The 24,433-nt window shown below is 42.1% G+C and overlaps 1 protein-coding gene across 1 annotated transcript in view; it reads right to left on the bottom strand.

Moving 5' to 3' along the window:
• Window positions 1–24,433, bottom strand: part of slc5a1 (solute carrier family 5 member 1) — a gene marked incomplete at its 3' end in the record, with an annotated part of 128,675 nt that overhangs the window by 31,647 nt on the left and 72,595 nt on the right. Inside the window, 2 exon segments of the mRNA XM_084319595.1 lie at window positions 2,414–2,582; window positions 7,557–7,707. Coding sequence (XP_084175721.1) covers window positions 2,414–2,582; window positions 7,557–7,707 — 320 coding nt within the window.

Raw genomic sequence — 24,433 nt, forward strand, 5'->3', positions numbered from 1 at the left:
AGACATGATGACCAGTATGATATATAACGAAAGGTTATCCTATAACCTAGTTATATGAATACTGGCAGAGCGTCTCGCTCTTAGCGCCCTGATTGGTTGGGTTTTCAATGTTGGAAACCCTTTTTCCGAGGAAGGTAGAGTGTGACCATGTCCGGCGTCATATAGCAGGACGCGGGGGCGTGGCCTGGTCACGTGCATGAGTGCAAATTGTTTGTTCGTGAGCACAGCTCTGCCAGTATTCATATAACTAGGTTATAGGATAACCTTTCGTTACATTGTTAATTTAGTTTGTATTTACTTTTCTAGTTTAAGTTAATTCAATTAAAGAAATTGTAACTACAATATTGTATCTACAATTACATTTAAAACATTGTTTGTTTTTCAACCATATCTGTTGACAATATACTTTTTTCAACGCCTCCAGAGCTCCTTATAAGGCAACTAGTGACGCAGCTGTGTGAAAATGGAATGGCGGAAGTGCTTTGCGAGTCTTGCGAGCCGCGTGATTACGAAACCTACCGTCAGTCACTGCCAATCAGAGAGCGTCTCAGAGAAATGCGGCTAGGTTTCGTAATCACGCTTGCGTGCCATCAAAACTAGATTAGATTAATGTATTGGCATCATATACAGCTCGCGGTACACCTGCCGCAGCGCGCGCGCACACACACACACGCACGTGCGCGCAGTACTGTATATGAATGAATGAATGAAATATAATATATATAATATAATATATATAGCCAACGTAATGAATGAACGCATGGCTTATTATTCCATAATTAAGCCTATAGGCTACTGTTCATTCGTAGGCGCACACAAAACTTGTTATGGAATATTAATGCAGTCTATTTCCACCGATTAGCTTTAGTTCTTATTTATTTATCCACTGTCATTTCAGTGTTGGTGTATAGGCTATATAGTGTATTTCAATATACGTTTAATTGATTAATGATATATTCGAAGGAATGCAGGTTTATAGCTATATCAACCCCCTCCAATGTACAGTAAATGACCAAGTATGGTTTTGTCAATATTCCAATGTACAGTTTTGCTTGTACAGTGTAAGTCTATATCCCCCACCCAACCTCCTCCAACAGTTTCTACGTTAAATGTACTCTCTTTTCTGGACTCTTTTTCTATCACAAACAGTACTGTATTTGCAAATCTGGTATGTCATAAATGTATAGATGTAGCAGTACTGTCTATCTGTGTTGTGTGTGTCATATATGTTATGATGAATTGAAAATGGGGGACCCTGATGTAAACAAGACGAAATTCTTTCTCTGGTCTGCATCCCCTTATGTAATTGAGCTGTACTGTACTGTACCCATTCTGCAATCTGTTAATAAAGTTTTCAATCAATCAATCAATCAAACAAAGGTCTGTCCCATTGTATACCAATCAATGGGATACATTGCATGTTGACCTGCATTCTTTCAAATGTATATAATTAATCATTAAAACAGATGTGTAACAAATAAGAAATACAAATTCCACAGAAGACATTAAATAATTATTATTTTCAATCATTTCACAATAATTGCATAATTATGTTTGAATATCTGAGTAATTAAAGTAATTATACATTTGTCCAAAATAGCTGGTTCAGATATAATTAAGCAGCTGCCCTGTGATCAGATGAATCCATATTATTTATTTTTCCGACATCAAATGCGTAATTTCTTTCTGCTCTCAGCCACGATCAAATCTGATCTCAGGAAAATGTTGGGACTCCCGCTCCCAGCCCTAATATGTCTTAAATGGGCTGAAATCTAACTAAGACGAAATGTTTTGTCGTAAATTTGTTCGGGAAAGAGACCCAGTATGATTACTACTGGCCAGCAGCGTAACTAGTAAGAGTAGGATATGTACAGATATAGATATTGTAAAGGACTTGTAGGCTACAGACAGGTGAGGATAGGTATATATGCGGTATATATATATGGAATATACAGCATTATAGTACATGCCATCATACAGAGCTAAGGGTTATGTGCAGGTGTACAAGCAAGTATATAGAGGGTGATGCAGGTATATTCAGACAAATATGTAATATAAAGATATAAATTGTCAAATGTATATACAGCACTGTTGTACATGCTATCATACAGAGTACATGGGTAGACAGTGAAGCAGTAGGTAGATATAAGTTGAGTAAGGGCAACAGAGTTCAGAGTCGTACAGTCTGGGTAACAGAGCCCACACCGTAAGAAAAAAAGCTGCAAGAAAACGGCAAATGTGTGGCATCAATGGTTGCCAAATACTTACTGTCAAATTACAGTAAAATCAAATACATTTGACAGATTACAACCTTTATTTAATGGTTCATATTTTGATAAAAGGTAATTTACTGTATTTTTATGTAAAATAATACAGTGAATTTCTGTGCAATTTCTCCTCCAGGATGACTCACCGCCTCGTTGACGCGCTTACAGAAGATGGCGAGCATGAAGACCGCGGCGATGGGCGGAGTCAGGTAACTGGTGATGGACTGGATGTAGTCGAACAGCTGGCCGCTCTGAGCTGATTGGACGACTGGGATCCACGCTATACTTACACCAATCAGGGCCAGGATAAATACTCTACAGGTCAAGAGACACAGATGCACCTCAAGACATTAAAACATATTTAAACAAATTAATCTCAGGACATTAAAACATATCTAAACAGATTATTCTCAGGACATTAAAACATATTTAAACATATTACTCTCAGGACATTAAAACATATTTAAACAGATTAATCTCAGGACATTAAAACATATTTAAACAGATTAATCTAAGGACATTAAAACATATTTAAACAGATTAATCTCAGGACATTAAAACATATTTAAACATATTAATCTCAGGACATTAAAACATATTTAAACAGATTAATCTCAGGGTATTAAAACATATTTAAACAGATTAATCTAAGGACATTAAAACATATTTAAACAGATTAATCTCAGGACATTAAAACATATTTAAACATATTAATCTCAGGACATTAAAACATATTTAAACAGATTAATCTCAGGGTATTAAAACATATTTAAACAGATTAATCTCAGGACATTAAAACAAATTTAAACAGATTCATCTCAGGACATTAAAACATATCTAAACAGATTATTCTCAGGACATTAAAACATATCTAAACAGATTATTCTCAGGACATTAAAACATATTTAAACAGATTGATCTCAGGACATTAAAACATATTTAAACAGATTAATCTCAGGACATTAAAACATATTTAAACAGATTAATCTCAGGACATTAAAACATATTTAAACAGATTCATCTCAGGACATTAAAACATATTTAAACAGATTAATCTCAGGACATTAAAACATATTTAAACAGATTAATCTCAGGGTATTAAAACATATTTAAACAGATTAATCTAAGGACATTAAAACATATTTAAACAGATTAATCTCAGGACATTAAAACATATTTAAACATATTAATCTCAGGACATTAAAACATATTTAAACAGATTAATCTCAGGGTATTAAAACATATTTAAACAGATTGATCTCAGGACATTAAAACATATTTAAACAGATTCATCTCAGGACATTAAAACATATTTAAACAGATTAATCTCAGGACATTAAAACATATTTAAACAGATTAATCTCAGGACATTCAAACAGATTTAAACAGATTCATCTCAGGACATTAAAACATATTTAAACAGATTGATCTCAGGACATTAAAACATATTTAAACAGATTAATCTCAGGACATTAAAACATATTTAAACAGATTCACCTCAGGACATTAAAACATATTTAAACAGATTAATCTCAGGATATTAAAACATATTTAAACAGATTAATCTCAGTGTGTAAACGTGTCAACATTTGTGCAAGACATGATGGAGGTCACATGATTTCTTTGTCCACATAATTATATATATATATATAAAGTGTTTAATTAAGTTGTATAGTGACATGAATGAAACCGGGCTTTGTATGGGGGATATATGTTGCCAGATTAGATTGAGAAACCATTGTATCCCCTTCATATACTACGCTTAATTCTTCCTGCACCTCCTGGCAATCCAAATCAAATGGTTTTTTGTAATACTGTTTATAACCAAACCACCAGAAAGGCTGACAATGGTGATATTATGGGAGCCAAACCAAACCATCCGCAAAGGAAAAACTAAATGTTGTTCAAAAAGAGACTGAAGATGCACTTATTAACACTTTGCCGCCCAGCCACGAGGTAACTCGTGTTTCGATTCCACCCGTTGAGGACCAGAGCCACGAGTTAACTCGTGGCGAGTTGTTATTGTTTTATTCCATATTAATAACGGTATTAACGTCGCCGATCGACTTGCAGGACCTACCCGCATATTTGATTTTCGAAACATGCAATACCGGCCAGATCCGCTTAGGGGCGCCATCGCTCCACTGCAGTATCATTGAGGGCGATTGAAAAAAAAAATTACTGTCTGTGGCCGTTTCATATGAGCCTCGATCCCAGCCGAACATACTCCATCTTTGATCCCGTTACCGAACGCAGATTTCAGCCTGGAATAATGGGATTTATGATTAGCCAATGGACATATCGATCTACCAGATTCCGATGACTAATGACGAAATGCTGCCGGCGATCACATGGCCTGACGGTAGGATACTATTCCCCCAAATTACAGCTGGATTGGACATTGCTTTAAAATGCAACGTGATTGATCAGTGAAAATGGCTATTTGAACGCACACTGTATTGCTAATCAATAATATTAATCGGCGTCCCCCGCCGCCCCCATTTCATCCATAGATGCTCTGTAATAGTCCGGATGCTACGCAGTTTGTTTTATTTCATTCGTATATATACAGCAGAAATGGCGTTTGATATAACGTGACTAGCCTTTAGCCTATTATCTAGCTCCACAGAAAAAAGACGAGGCAAAAACCGCGATAAACCTTATATTCACGGCGCTATAAAATGACAACCAACCGATGGATTTTTATTTTCTTTAAGCCATTATGAAGGCACGGTTTATGCACTCAAGTGACAATGAGAATGGACAGATAGCAATACGATAAAGTATATATATAGCTGTTAGAAAGTACATCGGTTTGTTGACAAAGCGTTGTCCTCCAGCCATATATTACACTGCAAGCCGTGGTCGTCAATGTGTTAAAGGAACACGCCAACTTTTTGGGACATTAGCTTATTTGCCACCTACCCTGGAGTTAGACAAGCAGATACATACCTCTTTCTTCTCTGTGCATGCATTAGGCTTAGGGAACAGCCGCAGCGCTAGCCTAGCTTAGCGCCATTCACTGGAAGTAGGTGTGCCAGTGTAGCCTAGTTCCAAACAGTCACAAAATACACTCCAAATACAACTCAAACGTTCCTGTAAACATGTTGTGACGTGTGTATTTACCACGTGGAGAAAAAAAGTATAATAATTATACATTTTCGTTTTCTAAGCAGATACTGTATATACTAGACTTTTTTTTTTTGCCGAACCACTGTTGCCTGGGCGCAGTGATGTCATCACCAGGGGCGGACTCAGGCTGTTTGAAGGGCAGAGGTGAAAAGAAAAAAAGGGCACCTACTGCACAACATGGGACCCCATCAGTGAGCAAAAAGCTATGATGCGTCATGTATGGTGAGATAGTCTTCATCCTTGATTAAGATTAACATTAGAATAACATAGACAATCCAGATTAATAGTATAACCACACCTCTATGATAAAAACACACGGGGAACAATACACCTTTCAAATGTTTATTTCACCTCATTGTCATGGTGTTTGAAAAGTAGATTACCGTGGTGTTTGAAGGCCTGCCCTAAACCATTGCTGCAGTGGTACATTTCTCAATGCTAAAGATATCAGCGAGGAATATAAATATTTGGGAAACAGCATTTTAATATGGTCTGGGTTGAAAAATAGTGAACCTATTCTTTAAAAGCTATTTACAACATATATTTTACAGGATATAAAACAGTTTAACAGTTGAAGTTAATTTGAGTGCCGTTGAGCTTCTTCCTTTCTCTCCTTCTCTCCTCCCCTTCTCTCCTCATGTCCTCTCCTTCTCTCCTCCTGTACTCCCCTTGTCTCCTCCTGTCCTCTCCTTCTCTCCTCATGTCCTCTCCTTCTCTCCTCTATCTCTCCCTCCCCCCTCTCTATCTTCCCCATTCTCTCCATTAAACTTAATATATTGTACATGGATACTGGTTGGATCAGTGGGATATTTTAATGGCAACAGGAGAGCATTCAAGTTATTTGTCGTTTTAATCATTTCTCTCCCTATCATAATCTTCATCCTCGCTTTCTTTAGCATCTTCATGACCGTCTTCATCATCTGCATTCTCTCTTTCCTCAACTTCTTCATCATTTCTCTCCATAGAATCATCTGCATTTTCTCTTTCCTCCACTTCTTCACCATCTCTCTTCCTGATATCATCATTTCCCTCTTGAATATCTCCATCTTCATTGTCTGTACTGTCTTTATCTAAGGTGGAGCAAATAATATTTGTTTTATAATAGTAATATAATTGTACTGTATATAATATTCGTACTGTAGCCTACAATGTTATAATTGTATTATAAAATAATAGGTCATATAGCACTACCACTAGCCCTCTTGCCTTGATTGGAATAAAAAGGGTCTATGGTTGGTCAATTTAAATGTTTAAGACAGAATTTTCTGTCCAAAATAAGCATTATTGACCATGTTAGCACCAGATGCTCAGTTATAATCCAAACTATGGCTCTGTGAGACAAGCTTGTACAGTAGTGTAGTAGTGTGTAGTAGTGAGGACTTACAAATGTATACCTGTATCCTTATCTCCTCCCTTACTATTATTGCTTTGGACTATATTTTTCAAAGAGAAGCTGCCTCTTGCAGCATTTTCAGCTGCTTTTTAATATTCTTCCGATTTCTTTCTCTCCTTGGCATTCTGTAATCATAGAATATAGGCCAATGCGGGGCAGCTGGGTGGCGATCGCCCCCCCCGCCCCTGAGTCCGTCAGTGGTCATCACCTCAAAAGCCCCATTTTTCAAAAAACAACAGGTCTTTTGAGGTGATGAAATCACTACGCCCAGGCAGCAGTGGTTTGCAAAAAAAGATTCTGAGTATCTGCTTAGAAAATGAAAATGTCTAATTATTTAGACACACACACGCACACACACACACACACACTAGGGGTGTAACGGTACACAAAAACCACGGTTCGGTACGTACCTCGGTTTTGAAGTCACGGTTCGGTACGGGTTTTCGGTACAGTTCCACTCAGGGGTGATGTAGTGTGCAGTAACTAATTGTACTTGTATTCTATTCTATATTGAAATTAATAATCGACTTGTAAAAATTGTAAAAAAAATTATAATAATTATATTAGATTGTGAAAATCGTTAGTGGTTAGCATACCGTTGTATTCGTTCGGTACACTACACACAGCCGTTCGGTACGGTACGGTACACACTGTGAAACTGTTCGGTACGGATACGTGTACCTTTACACCCCTAACACACACACACACACACACACACACACACACACACACACACACACACACACACACACACACACACACACCTCCCAGCGACCATCAGCTCCTTCTCGGAGGCGGAGCCCCGTATCTTGGTGTAGATGTCCATGGTGAAGAGGGTGGAGGCGCTGTTGAAGATGGAGGTCAGAGAGCTCATCAGAGAGGCCAACATCACCGACAGCATCAGCCCACGCAGACCTGGAGCACATAGACACTACAGCATCAGACCTGGAGCACATAGACCTGGAGCACATAGACACTACAGCATCAGACCTGGAGCACATAGACACTACAGCATCAGACCTGGAGCACATAGACCTGGAGCACATAGACACTACAGCATCAGACCTGGAGCACATAGACCTGGAGCACATAGACACTACAGCATCAGACCTGGAGCACATAGACACTACAGCATCAGACCTGGAGCACATAGACCTGGAGCACATAGACACTACAGCATCAGACCTGGAGCACATAGACACTACAGCATCAGACCTGAAGCACATAGACCTGGAGCACATAGACACTACAGCATCAGACCTGGAGCACATAGACACTACAGCATCAGACCTGGAGCACATAGACCTGGAGCATCAGACCTGGAGCACATAGACACTACAGCATCAGACCTGGAGCACATAGACACTACAGCATCAGACCTGGAGCACATAGACACTACAGCATCAGACCTGGAGCACATAGACACTACAGCATCAGACCTGGAGCACATAGACCTGGAGCACATAGACACTACAGCATCAGACCTGGAGCACATATACCTGGAGCACATAGACACTACAGCATCAGACCTGGAGCACATAGACCTGGAGCACATAGACCTGGAGCACATAGACACTACAGCATCAGACCTGGAGCACATAGACCTGGAGCACATAGACACTACAGCATCAGACCTGGAGCACATAGACACTACAGCATCAGACCTGGAGCACATAGACCTGGAGCACATAGACACTACAGCATCAGACCTGGAGCACATAGACACTACAGCATCAGACCTGGAGCACATAGACCTGGAGCACATAGACACTACAGCATCAGACCTGGAGCACATAGACCTGGAGCACATAGACACTACAGCATCAGACCTGGAGCACATAGACACTACAGCATCAGACCTGGAGCACATAGACCTGGAGCACATAGACCTGGAGCACATAGACACTACAGCATCAGACCTGGAGCACATAGACCTGGAGCACATAGACCTGGAGCACATAGACACTACAGCATCAGACCTGGAGCACATAGACCTGGAGCACATAGACACTACAGCATCAGACCTGGAGCACATAGACCTGGAGCACATAGACCTGGAGCACATAGACACTACAGCATCAGACCTGGAGCACATAGACCTGGAGCACATAGACACTACAGCATCAGACCTGGAGCACATAGACCTGGAGCACATAGACACTACAGCATCAGACCTGGAGCACATAGACCTGGAGCACATAGACCTGGAGCACATAGACACTACAGCATCAGACCTGGAGCACATAGACCTGGAGCACATAGACACTACAGCATCAGACCTGGAGCACATAGACCTGGAGCACATAGACACTACAGCATCAGACCTGGAGCACATAGACACTACAGCATCAGACCACGCAGACCTGGAGCACATAGACACTACAGCATCAGACCTGGAGCACATAGACACTACAGCATCAGACCTGGAGCACATAGACACTACAGCATCAGACCACACAGACCTGGAGCACATAGACACTACAGCATCAGACCTGGAGCACATAGACACTACAGCATCAGACCTGGAGCACATAGACACTACAGCATCAGACCTGGAGCACATAGACACTACAGCATCAGACCACACACATATAGACACTACATCATCATCATAATGTTGTGTCTGAATGTTTTTTTTTTTTTTTTTTACTTACTTACATTTTTATTTAACATTTATAGACATATATATTACAACACTTAGACAATACTTACAATGACATCCATAACATAACAATATACAAATATGGGTCCCTTGAATATGGTGTCGTTCAGCCGCCCAGACCCCCATAAAAGGCCCCCCACCCCCCCTCCCGACATCCACCCCTAGAAACCGGGCTCCCCCACATCCCAGGTCCGTCCCACCCCGGGGCCGAGCACTCTGCGACACAGGTCCCTTGAATTAGATTGGGCCAGGCTCAGTTGAGGGGAAGGAGCGACTCCCCCCCACCGAGCCAAGCCCGCTACCCCCCGTGTCACCGAGAGCCCCACCCCACGCACAACGAACCCACAACCCACGAGACCCCACTCTCCCGGGCCAAACCGCAGAGACGATGCCCCCGCCCCCCCCCCCGCGACATCCCCCCCCCTGAGCTAAGCCCGTAGAACTCCCACATATCCCAGGCCGATGCGCGCGGAGCCGGGCCCCCAGCGACACGGGTCCCTTGAATTAATTGGGCCAGGCCCAGTAGAGGAGAGGGACCGAGTCTCCCCCCACAGAGCCAAGCCCGCTACCTCCCATGTCACCCAGAGCCCCACCCCACGCCCACCGACCCCGCAACACACAGGACCCCACTGGGCAAAGCTCAGCCGCTCTGACCCCCATTAGAGAAACCCCTCCCTCCCGCCCTCCTCCCCGAGAAACAGAACACCCCCATATCGATGGCCCCTCCCCCCCACTGAACTCAGCCTGCCCACCTCTGTACCTCCCATGTCACTGATATCATTTATGAAAAAATAACACTGACAACACTCACATTTATACTTTGGGGTATTTTGGGGTATTTTGGGGGTATTTTGGGGTACTTTGAGGTATTTTAGGGTACTTTGGGGTATTTTGGGGTACTTTGGGGTATTTTGGGGTATTTTAGGGTACTTTGGGGTATTTTGGGGTACTTTGGGGTATTTTCTGGTACTTTGGGGTATTTTGGGGTATTTTGGGATATTTTAGGGTATTTTTGGGTACTTTGGGGTACTTTGGGGTATTTTAGGGTACTTGGGGTACTTTCTGGTATTTTGGGGTATTTTGGGGTACTTTGGGGTATACTTTGGGGTATTTTGGGGTATTTTGGGGTACTTTGGGGTATTTTGGGGTATACTTTGAGGTACTTTGGGGTACTTTGGGGTACTTTGGGGTATTTTAGGGTACTTTGGGGTATTTTGGGGTATACTTTGGGGTACTTTGGGGTACTTTGCGGTATTTTGGGGTACTTTAGGGTATTTTCTGGTACTTTGGGGTGATTAGTAGGACCCCTTTTTTTCTTATTGATCTTTTTCCCCCTCCATTTTCCCTAAGTTTACAGAACACTTAGGGAACGTTATGCTAGTTGAGTTTACAGAACACTCAGGGAACGTTAGGGAACGTTATGCTAGTTGAGTCTACAGAACACTTAGGGAACGTTATGCTAGTTGAGTCTACAGAACACTCAGGGAACGTTATGCTAGTTGAGTCTACAGAACACTCAGGGAACGTTATGCTAGTTGAGTTTACAGAACACTCAGGGAACGTTATGCTAGTTGAGTTTACAGAACACTCAGGGAACGTTATGCTAGTTGAGTTTACAGAACACTCAGGGAACGTTAGGGAACGTTATGCTAGTTGAGTCTACAGAACACTTAGGGAACGTTATGCTAGTTGAGTTTACAGAACACTTATGGAACGTTATGCTAGTTGAGTTTACAGAACACTTAGGGAACGTTATGCTAGTTGAGTCTACAGAACACTTAGGGAACGTTATGCTAGTTGAGTTTACAGAACACTCAGGGAACGTTATGGAACGTTATGCTAGTTGAGTTTACAGAACACTTAGGGAACGTTATGCTAGTTGAGTCTACAGAACACTCAGGGAACGTTGTTGAGTTAAAACTCATGAGTGGAGCATGTCAAGACACCTCAGACAACTACCAACTACATCTCCCAGAGTGCATCAGCTGCAAGATGGCTGCCGTTGGCTGATTGAACAGCTGTTAAAGGCTGGTGGTGGAGACACTCACAGAACAAGCAAACAAAGCAAGCTGAAGGTGGTGGAGACACTCACAGAACAAACAAACAAAGCAAGCTGAAGGTCGACCCAAGGAGCTCTACCCCCAAAGACGCCAATGGTCGGTTATGTTCTACTTATTCTACTGTTTATTTATACTTCTGCTTAAATGTGGTTAAAATCAGGCTAATTCAATTGTGTGTTTAGTAGCTCCAACTGTTTCAGTCTACACATTCACTTGCTTGAGAGTTGGTTTTCATTTATGTTTAAAAGTATCTTTACAAGTTAAGACCAAGTTAGAAATGTTAAAATGATTTAAGAATTTGAAAGACTACTAAAAAGGTCGACAACTCATGTTTAAAGGTTTAAAATGCCTTGTTCAATCAGAGCTGATCTACAAGCTTAAAGTTTAGCTATATTTCTTCACTTATTTAATTTAAAATACCAAATGTTTACTTGACTTGAATCAAATGTTTACTAACTTGAATCATTTATTAAAGGTTACAATTCAGAAATGATTCATTGAAAATTACTTTAATAATTGGGTTAAAATGTCGAGTTAATTTAAGACTGTGTTAAAATGTCGACTTTATAAGGTAATTTAATACTTTACATTTTGGCATTCATTGTGTAAACACTATCGTTAAAAGACGTTTGATTATTTAAAATATATATTTAATGTTTAAAATCAACCATGTTTAAAAAGAACTTATTGGTTTGAAAAGATGGTTATTGTTGTTTATTGTTTATGTTTATTGCATTGTTAAAACCTTTTTCTTTGTTTTTGAAGGTTTTCAACCTATATGAAGAACCAACCAGTCAAGAATCAACTGCAACTAAAACTGTTGAAAAGTTGAAAATAAAAAGTGACTTGGAGTTGGAACTTGGAGTTGTTTCCTTATGTCCTTTGGAGTGGAAAGCAAGAGTTGACTTTACAGTTGAAAACCAAGTGCTAGCAGTGGAGGACGAGGATAAAACTGCTTCGACCCAATACTGCTGACACGGAAGGGAAAGATGGCTGAAGATATGGCGGAGGTCAAAGAACTAAAGAAGGAGAGGACCACAGCAAAACGCCGCTTCACCAAACAAGCCAACCACATTGCCAGAGGAGCAGACACCATGCTGCGATCCGAGCTGATGGATGAGTTCAGCACACTCTCACTCTGTTATAGAGCCGTGCTTGAGGCAAATGATGAATTCAGGTTTGGGCTGGAGGCTGAAGTAAAACCTGAGGATGAAGGGCTTGACGAGAAGGAAGAGGACGACCTCAAACATACTTCAAAAGAAGCCGAAACAAAGATGGGAGAGATCAAAGACATTGTGCAGCTAATCCTGTGGTCCAAATATGGAAAACATGAGCTGGAAACAGCTATTGATGGAGCTGAGAAAGTAAGTGAAGCAGCAGGAACTGTGCCAGTGAGGACTGAATCCTTAGAGTGCTATGAACAGCACCTAACGCTCTCAGACGAGATGGGAGACAAGGCCATCTCTATAATGTCCACGTGGGAGAAATGGATACCTGACGAATCCAGAGATGAACTGAATGCGAGGCTCAAGAAGCTAGAAGACACCCTTCTCAGGCTGAAGATGAGGAAACCTCAGTTTACATCTGCACGCAGCCTGAGGAATGCTGAGCAAGGCACAGGAGTTGCACCACACCATCCGACGACACCGTTGGTGAGGATAAAGCCAACCACCCTACCTACCTTCTCTGGAAATAAGAGAGAATATCACAGATGGAGAAAAGATTGGGAAAGCCTGCAAAGGCAGGGAGAGCCATCCGGATCCCCTGAAGTTAAAAAGATCCAGCTCTTGGACAGCGTGGAGGAGAAAATCTCCAAAGAACTCAGACTTTCTACCTACACTACAGCCAGAGACATTTTCAGAGTCTTAGAGAACAGGCATGGAAATAAATCAAGCATCACTGTGGAAATCCTTGAAGAGCTCGACAGGATACCATATGTAAAAGGAAACCAGCCAAGAAAGGTCATCGACCTTATACAAACTGTGGAGAAGGCTCTGTCAGATCTCACAGAATTGGGCAATTCTGGGGCCATGAACAACGCACTTGTGATCAAATCAATTGAAAGCAAGTTACCTGACTTTATCAAGAGAGACTGGTTGATGTTCATGGTAGATCCCAGCAGCAATGTCACAGCAGAGAACCATTTTGACATGCTCTTGAAATATTTGAAGAACCAGGAAGACGTACTGGAGAGGCTTGATCAACTAAGAATTGTGGAGAAGACTGACAAGCCAGATCGCCCGGACAGAAAGAATGAAAGAAAGTTTGCCTCGACAAAGAACACAAAGAGACTAGAGCTTGACGTATGTGTTGTCTGTGGCGACAGTGGACATAACCACAAACTGTTCTTTTGCCGGAAGTTCAAGGGACTGAAGCTTTCGGAGAAGACGGCTGCCTTGAAGAAGCTGGGAGCATGCAGGAAATGTCTCGGATGCCATGACGGAACTGCATACTGCAGAGAGACATTCCTATGCAGAAATGCAGACTGTAAGAAGGGAGGAAATGCTGCAGACCACCACTATATCCTCTGCCCAAAAGGAGAATTCAAGCCTCGATGGGAAGAAGGAAGAGGTGGAAGAGACGGCAACAAAGGCAAACTCACAGAGGAACAAGAGTCGTTCTTGTCTGAACTCTCCTCTGAAATGGCAGATCGAGGCAGAAGGGCTTTTACTAACAAAACTACAGTGGCACTCAAAACCTCCTGGCCAGTCTGAACTACTGCGAAGAAATGGTCTCGCCGAGCTTCCTGTCATCATGATGCTGATGAAAGTCACTGCAAACGCTGGTCAGAAAATTGGGACATTGATTGACCTAGCGTCAGATACAAACTACATCACCCATAAGGCTGCTGAAAGACTTGGGTTGAGAAGAGAGAAGATAACATTGATTGTGCATGGGGTTGGAGGAATGGCCATGAAGGTGGACACTCAGAGATACCTCCTCAAAGTTAGAGTGAAGACTCCTACAGGCACTGAAAGAGCCCACAAACTGGTCTGCTACGGCCTAGATGAAATCGCCAAGGTCCATCAAGTGATTCAACCAGAGAGGTTGCAAAGGTTTTTCCCGGAGGTCAAGCTTGAAGAGCTGGAAAGGCCAGAAGAGGTCGAACTACTCATAAGCCACCGAGAGGGAAGACTTGCTCCCCAAAGAGTAAAAGTAGTTGGAGACCTTGTCTTATGGGAGAGTCCACTGGGGAAGACGGTGGGCGGAGCACATCCTGATCTGCATGAAGAGGTGGACGTGGAAGCATATGAATCAAGAACTCACTTTGCTCGCTCCATGAGAACAGCAGCAGTCAAATATCAAGAGACATTCACAGTTGCCAGTAACCGTGAGTTCCTTGAGTGGTGGCACTGGGACAGCATCGGAGCTGCATGTGAACCAAAATGTGGAGGATGTCGCTGTGGAAACTGTCCACCAGGAGGAAAAGAAATGACCCTGGCAGAGGAGAGGGAGTATGAAATCATTAAAGGAGGCCTCACCTACAAAGAGGAGGATGCTCACACCCCATCTCCACACTGGGATGCAAAATATCCTTGGACCGTAGATCCTGTCTCTCTCCCCTACAACAAAAGTGCAGTCCAGGCCTGCTTCTTAATGATGGAAAAACAACTGAGCAAAGAACCAGACTGGAAAGTCGCATACACAACCCAAATCCAGGAAATGGTCGAACGAGGAGCAGCCATAAAACTCACCGATGACATCATTGACAAGTGGACTGGACCAGTGTGGTATGTGAGCCACCTGGTGGCGCCAAACCCCCATTCAGTGACAACACCAGTTCGTATTGTCTGGAACAGCAGCCAGAAGTACAAAGGCGTGAGCATGAATGACATCCTTCTTAAGGGACCAGATGTACTCAACCCTATTAGAGCTGTACTGCTACGGTTCAGAGAAGGTGTGCATGCAGCTCTAGGAGACATAAAGAAGATGTACAACTCTGTGTGGCTGGAACAGCGTGAGATGCATCTACACAGATTCCTCTGGAGAGACAGCCCAGAAGAGGAGATCAGTGAATATGCAATCACCAGAGTCAACATCAGGGACAAACCTGCTGGTTGCATCGCTCAGTTGGCTATGAGAGAAACGGCGAGCCTGCCCAGCTTTGTTCACTTGGAAGATGAACGCAGAGTCATTGAAGAGGACAGTTATGTGGACGACCTCTTGACCTCCCACAATAACCTGGATCAACTCGACAAAATCACTGCAAAAGTTGAAGAGATTTTGGGAGCTGGAGGCTTCTTCCTCAAACCATGGGTCCGGTCAGGGCAAAGTGGGAGGAAAGGAACAGAGAAGGAAGTCCTAAAAGAGGAACAAGGGAAAACCTTCATTCTCCCAAATCAAATGAGGGAAGAAGACAACAAAGCTCTAGGCATCGGCTACCAAGTGGACGAAGACAAGCTCTACATGTTGACCTCTGTTAACTTTTCCAAAAGAAAGAAGAAAATGAGAGTTGGCAAAGATCTCCGCAAAGAAGAGGTGAGAACCGAAACACCAAACCCACTGACTAGAAGGGCTCTCTTAAGCCAAGTAGCCGGGCTGTACGACCCAATTGGCCTAGTAGCACCGGTCAAGCAGAAGGGAGCAATTCTTGTCAGAAAGGCATTCCAAGAGGGAGGAGGTGGCAAGCTGACCCAAGAAACCTGGGACAAACCACTCTCGGAAAGCATCAGAGAAGAAGCCATACAGCTTTTTGAAGAATATGTACAGCTTGGTCAGGTGAAATTCTACAGAAGCCTCACACCAGCTGACTGGAAAGGAAACCCTTGGGGCATCACATTCTCTGATGGAAGTGACAAAACCTTTGGAGCTGTGATGTACTTAAGGTGGGAAACATGTCATGGCATTGAAGTTCGGTTCGTGGAATCAAAAGCCAAACTGACACCTCTGGATCAAAAGGGAGAAGCTGTAAAAGCTGAGATCTGTGGAGCAGTCTTCGCAGCCAGAATCAGGAAGTATGTGGAAAAGCATGCTCGAATGAAGATCGAGAAATGGTTCCATCTGCTGGACAGTCAGACGGTCCTTGGGGCAATCCAGAGAGACAGTTATGGGTACCAAAGCTTCTTTGCCAACAGAGTGGGTGAAATCCAAAAGACTGCACCAGTGCAGGACTGGTGGTGGATCCGTGGAGGTCTGAACATAGCTGACATCATTACAAGAGGAGGCACTCCTGAAGATTTAAAAGAGGATTCCACCTGGCAAAATGGACCAGATTTCCTGAAGTGGCCAGTGGAGGAGTGGCCCATTAAATCAGCTGGAGAGGTAGCTGCCCAGGCCAGGGAGAGCGTAAACAGACTCCAAAGGAAGGCATTTTCAGCTGCAATCACACAAGCTCAAGCTAAAATCAGTCCGCAGGAAGACGACCCTCTGACCACACAGGAAAGTCAAAAGGAAATGCCAACTCCTCTAAGAAGGAAGCCCACTGGCTGGGTCAAAGATCTTGTGGAAATAAGAAGATTCAGCAACCTGTCCAAACTGGTGAGAGTCATCGCCTGGGTCTATCGAGCTGTCAAGCAGTGGCTAGAGAGGAAGTGCCAGGTGCCAGGGCAGTCAAAGTGGGAGGCATCACCCAAACAAGCTGGGTTGACTGTAAAAGAAATTGACAACGCATCTGAAGACCTTTTCCTCGCTGCTCAAGAAGCTATAGCCTTCCCAGAGACGACTCTAAGCAGATTGGCAGTGTACAAAGACGTGAACTCTGGACTCCTACTTTGTGGAGGCAGAATCCAGATGTTCAACGAAGTGAAGACTGCAGTGCCAGTCTTACCTTTTGAATCGTGGGTGTCTACATTGCTGGCACAAGAATCCCACAAAGCAAACCATGAGGGAGTAGCAGGAACCCTTCTTCGCATGAGGAAAAAGGCGTGGGTGATAAAAGGCCGGAGACTTGCCAAGAGGGTGGTTGACAGCTGTGTCGTTTGCAGAAAGAACAATGTAAAACAGTGTCAACAAATCATGGCTGACCTGCCTCCAGAGCGAACAGGCCCAGCTGCACCCTTTGAATTCACCACCATGGACCTGTTCGGCCCCTATGAAGTGAAGGATGAGGTCAAAAAGAGGACCAGACTCAAGGTATGGGGAATCGTCTTCTGCTGCATGGCTTCCCGAGCCATGCACACTGAAGTGGTGAGTGACCAGTCATCCGAAGGATTCCTGCTCGCCTATCAAAGGTTCACTTCGCTGAGAGGACACCCCAGGAAACTCTGGTCAGACCCTGGCTCTAACTTTGTGGGAGCCAAGCCTGCTCTGGAAAAGCTTTACAAATTCCTTGACCAACTGAACAGGCCTGAACTTGAAGGAAGAGCTGCCAAACATGGCACAGAATGGTCATGGAAGATCCACCCCGCAGACTCTCCCCACAGGAACGGTGCAGCAGAGGCAGCTGTCAGAATAGTGAAGCGGGCCTTAAGCAACCTTGGTGGAGAAGGTGTTTTCACATGGGGAGAATTCCAAACGTTTCTCTTCATGGCAGCCAACCTTGCTAATGAGAGACCCATCGATGCAAGAACTCAAAGCAGGGAAGACTGCATAGAGTACATCACTCCAAACTCTCTGCTTTTAGGACGTGCCCATCCTAAAGGTGACCCTGGAGACTTTCAGTTTGATGGCTACCCATACAAAAGACTTCAGAATATTCAGGCAGAAGTCAGCAAGTTCTGGAAGAAATGGAGCCAATTGGCCGGTCCTAATTTGTTCATAAGGAACAAATGGCACACCAAAGAGCGAAATGTTGCTGTTGGAGATGTGGTCTGGTTGGCTGACCAAAATGCCCTGAGAGGACAGTACAAGCTGGCTAGAGTAGTCAGTGTCAACGCTGACCGCAAAGGCATCGTAAGAGATGTGCTGGTGAGGACCTTTCCCAGCTATCCTGTCCCCATCACGAAAGCAAATGACAAAGGAAAGCCCACAAAATCAAATAGTGAAAAAACCAAAATCCCGGCCACAATTCTGCATCGAGATGTCAGACGGCTGGTCATTCTACTTCCTACTGAAGAACAACAGAGGCGTGAAGGACTTGAGTGACCTCTGTGGTTAAGAACCCAGGAGCTCAAGTGGGAGGTGTTGAGTTAAAACTCATGAGTGGAGCATGTCAAGACACCTCAGACAACTACCAACTACATCTCCCAGAGTGCATCAGCTGCAAGATGGCTGCCGTTGGCTGATTGAACAGCTGTTAAAGGCTGGTGGTGGAGACACTCACAGAACAAGCAAACAAAGCAAGCTGAAGGTGGTGGAGACACTCACAGAACAAACAAACAAAGCAAGCTGAAGGTCGACCCAAGGAGCTCTACCCCCAAAGACGCCAATGGTCGGTTATGTTCTACTTATTCTACTGTTTATTTATACTTCTGCTTAAATGTGGTTAAAATCAGGCTAATTCAATTGTGTGTTTAGTAGCTCCAACTGTTTCAGTCTACACATTCACTTGCTTGAGAGTTGGTTTTCATTTATGTTTAAAAGTATCTTTACAAGTTAAGACCAAGTTAGAAATGTTAAAATGATTTAAGAATTTGAAAGACTGCTAAAAAGGTCGACAACTCATGTTTAAAGGTTTAAAATGCCTTGTTCAATCAGAGCTGATCTACAAGCTTAAAGTTTAGCTATATTTCTTCACTTATTTAATTTAAAATAACAAATGTTTACTTGACTTGAATCAAATGTTTACTAACTTGAATCATTTATTAAAGGTTACAATTCAGAAATGATTCATTGAAAATTACTTTAATAATTGGGTTAAAATGTCGAGTTAATTTAAGACTGTGTTAAAATGTCGACTTTATAAGGTAATTTAATACTTTACATTTTGGCATTCATTGTGTAAACACTATCGTTAAAAGACGTTTGATTATTTAAAATATATATTTAATGTTTAAAATCAACCATGTTTAAAAAGAACTTATTGGTTTGAAAAGATGGTTATTGTTGTTTATTGTTTATGTTTATTGCATTGTTAAAACCTTTTTCTTTGTTTTCGAAGGTTTTCAACCTATATGAAGAACCAACCAGTCAAGAATCAACTGCAACTAAAACTGTTGAAAAGTTGAAAATAAAAAGTGACTTGGAGTTGGAACTTGGAGTTGTTTCCTTATGTCCTTTGGAGTGGAAAGCAAGAGTTGACTTTACAAACGTTATGCTAGTTGAGTTTACAGAACACTCAGGGAACGTTATGCTAGTTGAGTTTACAGAACACTCAGGGAACGTTAGGAAACGTTATGCTAGTTGAGTCTACAGAACACTTAGGGAACGTTATGCTAGTTGAGTTTACAGAACACTTATGGAACGTTATGCTAGTTGAGTTTACAGAACACTTAGGGAACGTTATGCTAGTTGAGTTTACAGAACACTTATGGAACGTTATGCTAGTTGAGTTTACAGAACACTTAGGGAACGTTATGCTAGTTGAGTTTACAGAACACTTAGGGAACATTATGCTAGTTGAGTTTACAGAACACTCAGGGAACGTTATGCTAGTTGAGTTTACAGAACACTTATGGAACGTTATGCTAGTTGAGTTTACAGAACACTTATGGAACGTTATGCTAGTTGAGTTTACAGAACACTTAGGGAACGTTATGCTAGTTGAGTTTACAGAACACTCAGGGAACGTTATGCTAGTTGAGTTTACAGAACACTTAGGGAACGTTATGCTAGTTGAGTTTACAGAACACTTAGGGAACGTTAGGGAACGTTATGCTAGTTGAGTTTACAGAACACTTAGGGAACGTTATGCTAGTTGAGTCTACAGAACACTTAGGGAACGTTAGGGAACGTTATGCTAGTTGAGTTTACAGAACACTTAGGGAACGTTAGGGAACGTTATTCTAGTTGAGTTTACAGAACACTTAGGGAACGTTATGCTAGTTGAGTTTACAGAACACTTAGGGAACGTTATGCTAGTTGAGTTTACAGAACACTTAGGGAACGTTATGCTAGTTGAGTTTACAGAACACTTAGGGAACGTTATGCTAGTTGAGTTTACAGAACACTTATGGAACGTTATGCTAGTTGAGTTTACAGAACACTTAGGGAACGTTATGCTAGTTGAGTTTACAGAACACTCAGGGAACGTTATGCTAGTTGAGTTTACAGAACACTTAGGGAACGTTATGCTAGTTGAGTCTACAGAACACTTAGGGAACGTTAGGGAACGTTATGCTAGTTGAGTTTACAGAACACTTAGGGAACGTTATGCTAGTTGAGTCTACAGAACACTTAGGGAACGTTAGGGAACGTTATGCTAGTTGAGTTTACAGAACACTTAGGGAACGTTAGGGAACGTTATGCTAGTTGAGTTTACAGAACACTTAGGGAACATTAGGGAATGTTATGCTAGTTGAGTTTACAGAACACTCAGGGAACGTTAGGGAACGTTATGCTAGTTGAGTTTACAGAACACTCAGGAAACGTTATGGTAGTTGAGTTTACAGAACACTCAGGGAATGTTATGCTAGTTGAGTTTACAGAACACTCAGGGAACGTTATGCTAGTTGAGTTTACAGAACACTTAGGGAACGTTATGCTAGTTGAGTTTACAGAACACTTAGGGAACGTTAGGGAACGTTATGCTAGTTGAGTTTACAGAACACTCAGGGAACGTTATGGTAGTTGAGTTTACAGAACACTTAGGGAACGTTATGCTAGTTGAGTCTACAGAACACTTAGGGAACGTTAGGGAACGTTATGCTAGTTGAGTTTACAGAACACTTAGGGAACGTTAGGGAACGTTATGCTAGTTGAGTTTACAGAACACTTAGGGAACGTTATGCTAGTTGAGTTTACAGAACACTCAGGGAACGTTATGCTAGTTGAGTTTACAGAACACTTAGGGAACGTTATGCTAGTTGAGTTTACAGAACACTTAGGGAACGTTAGGGAACGTTATGCTAGTTGAGTTTACAGAACACTCAGGGAACGTTATGGTAGTTGAGTTTACAGAACACTTAGGGAATGTTATGCTAGTTGAGTTTACAGAACACTCAGGGAACGTTATGGAACCTTATGCTAGTTGAGTTTACAGAACACTCAGGGAACGTTATGGTAGTTGAGTTTACAGAACACTCAGGGAACGTTATGCTAGTTGAGTTTACAGAACACTTAGGGAACGTTATGCTAGTTGAGTTTACAGAACACTCAGGGAACGTTATGCTAGTTGAGTTTACAGAACACTCAGGGAACGTTATGCTTGTTGAGTTTACAGAACACTTAGGGAACGTTATGCTAGTTGAGTTTACAGAACACTCAGGGAACGTTATGCTAGTTGAGTTTACAGAACACTCAGGGAACGTTATGCTAGTTGAGTTTACAGAACACTTAGGGAATGTTATGCTAGTTGAGTTTACAGAACACTCAGGGAACGTTATGCTAGTTGAGTTTACAGAACACTTAGGGAACGTTAGAGAACGTTATGCTAGTTGAGTTTACAGAACACTTAGGGAACGTTATGCTATTTGAGTCTACAGAACACTTAGGGAACGTTATGCTAGTTGAGTTTACAGAACACTTAGGGAACGTTATGCTAGTTGAGTTTACAGAACACTTATGGAACGTTATGCTAGTTGAGTTTACAGAACACTTAGGGAACGTTAGGGAACGTTATGCTAGTTGAGTTTACAGAACACTTAGGGAACGTTATGCTAGTTGAGTCTACAGAACACTTAGGGAACGTTATGCTAGTTGAGTTTACAGAACACTCAGGGAACGTTATGGAACGTTATGGTAGTTGAGTTTACAGAACACTTATGGAACGTTATGCTAGTTGAGTCTACAGAACACTTAGGGAACGTTATGCTAGTTGAGTTTACAGAACACTTATGGAACGTTATGCTAGTTGAGTTTACAGAACACTCAGGGAACGTTATGCTAGTTGAGTTTACAGAACACTCAGGGAACGTTATGCTAGTTGAGTTTACAGAACACTCAGGGAACGTTAGGGAACGTTATGCTAGTTGAGTCTACAGAACACTTAGGGAACGTTATGCTAGTTGAGTTTACAGAACACTTATGGAACATTATGCTAGTTGAGTTTACAGAACACTTAGGGAACGTTATGCTAGTTGAGTTTACAGAACACTTAGGGAACGTTATGCTAGTTGAGTTTACAGAACACTTATGGAACGTTATGCTAGTTGAGTTTACAGAACACTTATGGAACGTTATGCTAGTTGAGTTTACAGAACACTTATGGAACATTATGCTAGTTGAGTTTACAGAACACTTAGGGAACGTTATGCTAGTTGAGTTTACAGAACACTTATGGAACGTTATGCTAGTTGAGTTTACAGAACACTTATGGAACGTTATGCTAGTTGAGTTTACAGAACACTTAGGGAACGTTATGCTAGTTGAGTTTACAGAACACTCAGGGAACGTTATGCTAGTTGAGTTTACAGAACACTTAGGGAACGTTATGCTAGTTGAGTCTACAGAACACTTAGGGAACGTTAGGGAACGTTATGCTAGTTGAGTTTACAGAACACTTAGGGAACGTTATGCTAGTTGAGTCTACAGAACACTTAGGGAACGTTAGGGAACGTTATGCTAGTTGAGTTTACAGAACACTTAGGGAACGTTAGGGAACGTTATGCTAGTTGAGTTTACAGAACACTTAGGGAACATTAGGGAATGTTATGCTAGTTGAGTTTACAGAACACTCAGGGAACGTTAGGGAACGTTATGCTAGTTGAGTTTACAGAACACTCAGGAAACGTTATGGTAGTTGAGTTTACAGAACACTCAGGGAATGTTATGCTAGTTGAGTTTACAGAACACTCAGGGAACGTTATGCTAGTTGAGTTTACAGAACACTTAGGGAACGTTATGCTAGTTGAGTTTACAGAACACTTAGGGAACGTTAGGGAACGTTATGCTAGTTGAGTTTACAGAACACTCAGGGAACGTTATGGTAGTTGAGTTTACAGAACACTTAGGGAACGTTATGCTAGTTGAGTCTACAGAACACTTAGGGAACGTTAGGGAACGTTATGCTAGTTGAGTTTACAGAACACTTAGGGAACGTTAGGGAACGTTATGCTAGTTGAGTTTACAGAACACTTAGGGAACGTTATGCTAGTTGAGTTTACAGAACACTCAGGGAACGTTATGCTAGTTGAGTTTACAGAACACTTAGGGAACGTTATGCTAGTTGAGTTTACAGAACACTTAGGGAACGTTAGGGAACGTTATGCTAGTTGAGTTTACAGAACACTCAGGGAACGTTATGGTAGTTGAGTTTACAGAACACTTAGGGAATGTTATGCTAGTTGAGTTTACAGAACACTCAGGGAACGTTATGGAACCTTATGCTAGTTGAGTTTACAGAACACTCAGGGAACGTTATGGTAGTTGAGTTTACAGAACACTCAGGGAACGTTATGCTAGTTGAGTTTACAGAACACTTAGGGAACGTTATGCTAGTTGAGTTTACAGAACACTCAGGGAACGTTATGCTAGTTGAGTTTACAGAACACTCAGGGAACGTTATGCTTGTTGAGTTTACAGAACACTTAGGGAACGTTATGCTAGTTGAGTTTACAGAACACTCAGGGAACGTTATGCTAGTTGAGTTTACAGAACACTCAGGGAACGTTATGCTAGTTGAGTTTACAGAACACTTAGGGAATGTTATGCTAGTTGAGTTTACAGAACACTCAGGGAACGTTATGCTAGTTGAGTTTACAGAACACTTATGGAACGTTATGCTAGTTGAGTTTACAGAACACTCAGGGAACGTTATGCTAGTTGAGTTTACAGAACACTCAGGGAACGTTATGCTAGTTGAGTTTACAGAACACTCAGGGAACGTTATGCTAGTTGAGTTTACAGAACACTCAGGGAACGTTATGCTAGTTGAGTTTACAGAACACTTATGGAACGTTATGCTAGTTGAGTTTACAGAACACTCAGGGAACGTTATGCTAGT

The sequence above is a fragment of the Notolepis coatsorum genome (assembly GCF_963971535.1).
Source record: "Notolepis coatsorum genome assembly, chromosome: 8".
NCBI classification, from domain to species: domain Eukaryota; kingdom Metazoa; phylum Chordata; class Actinopteri; order Aulopiformes; family Paralepididae; genus Notolepis; species Notolepis coatsorum.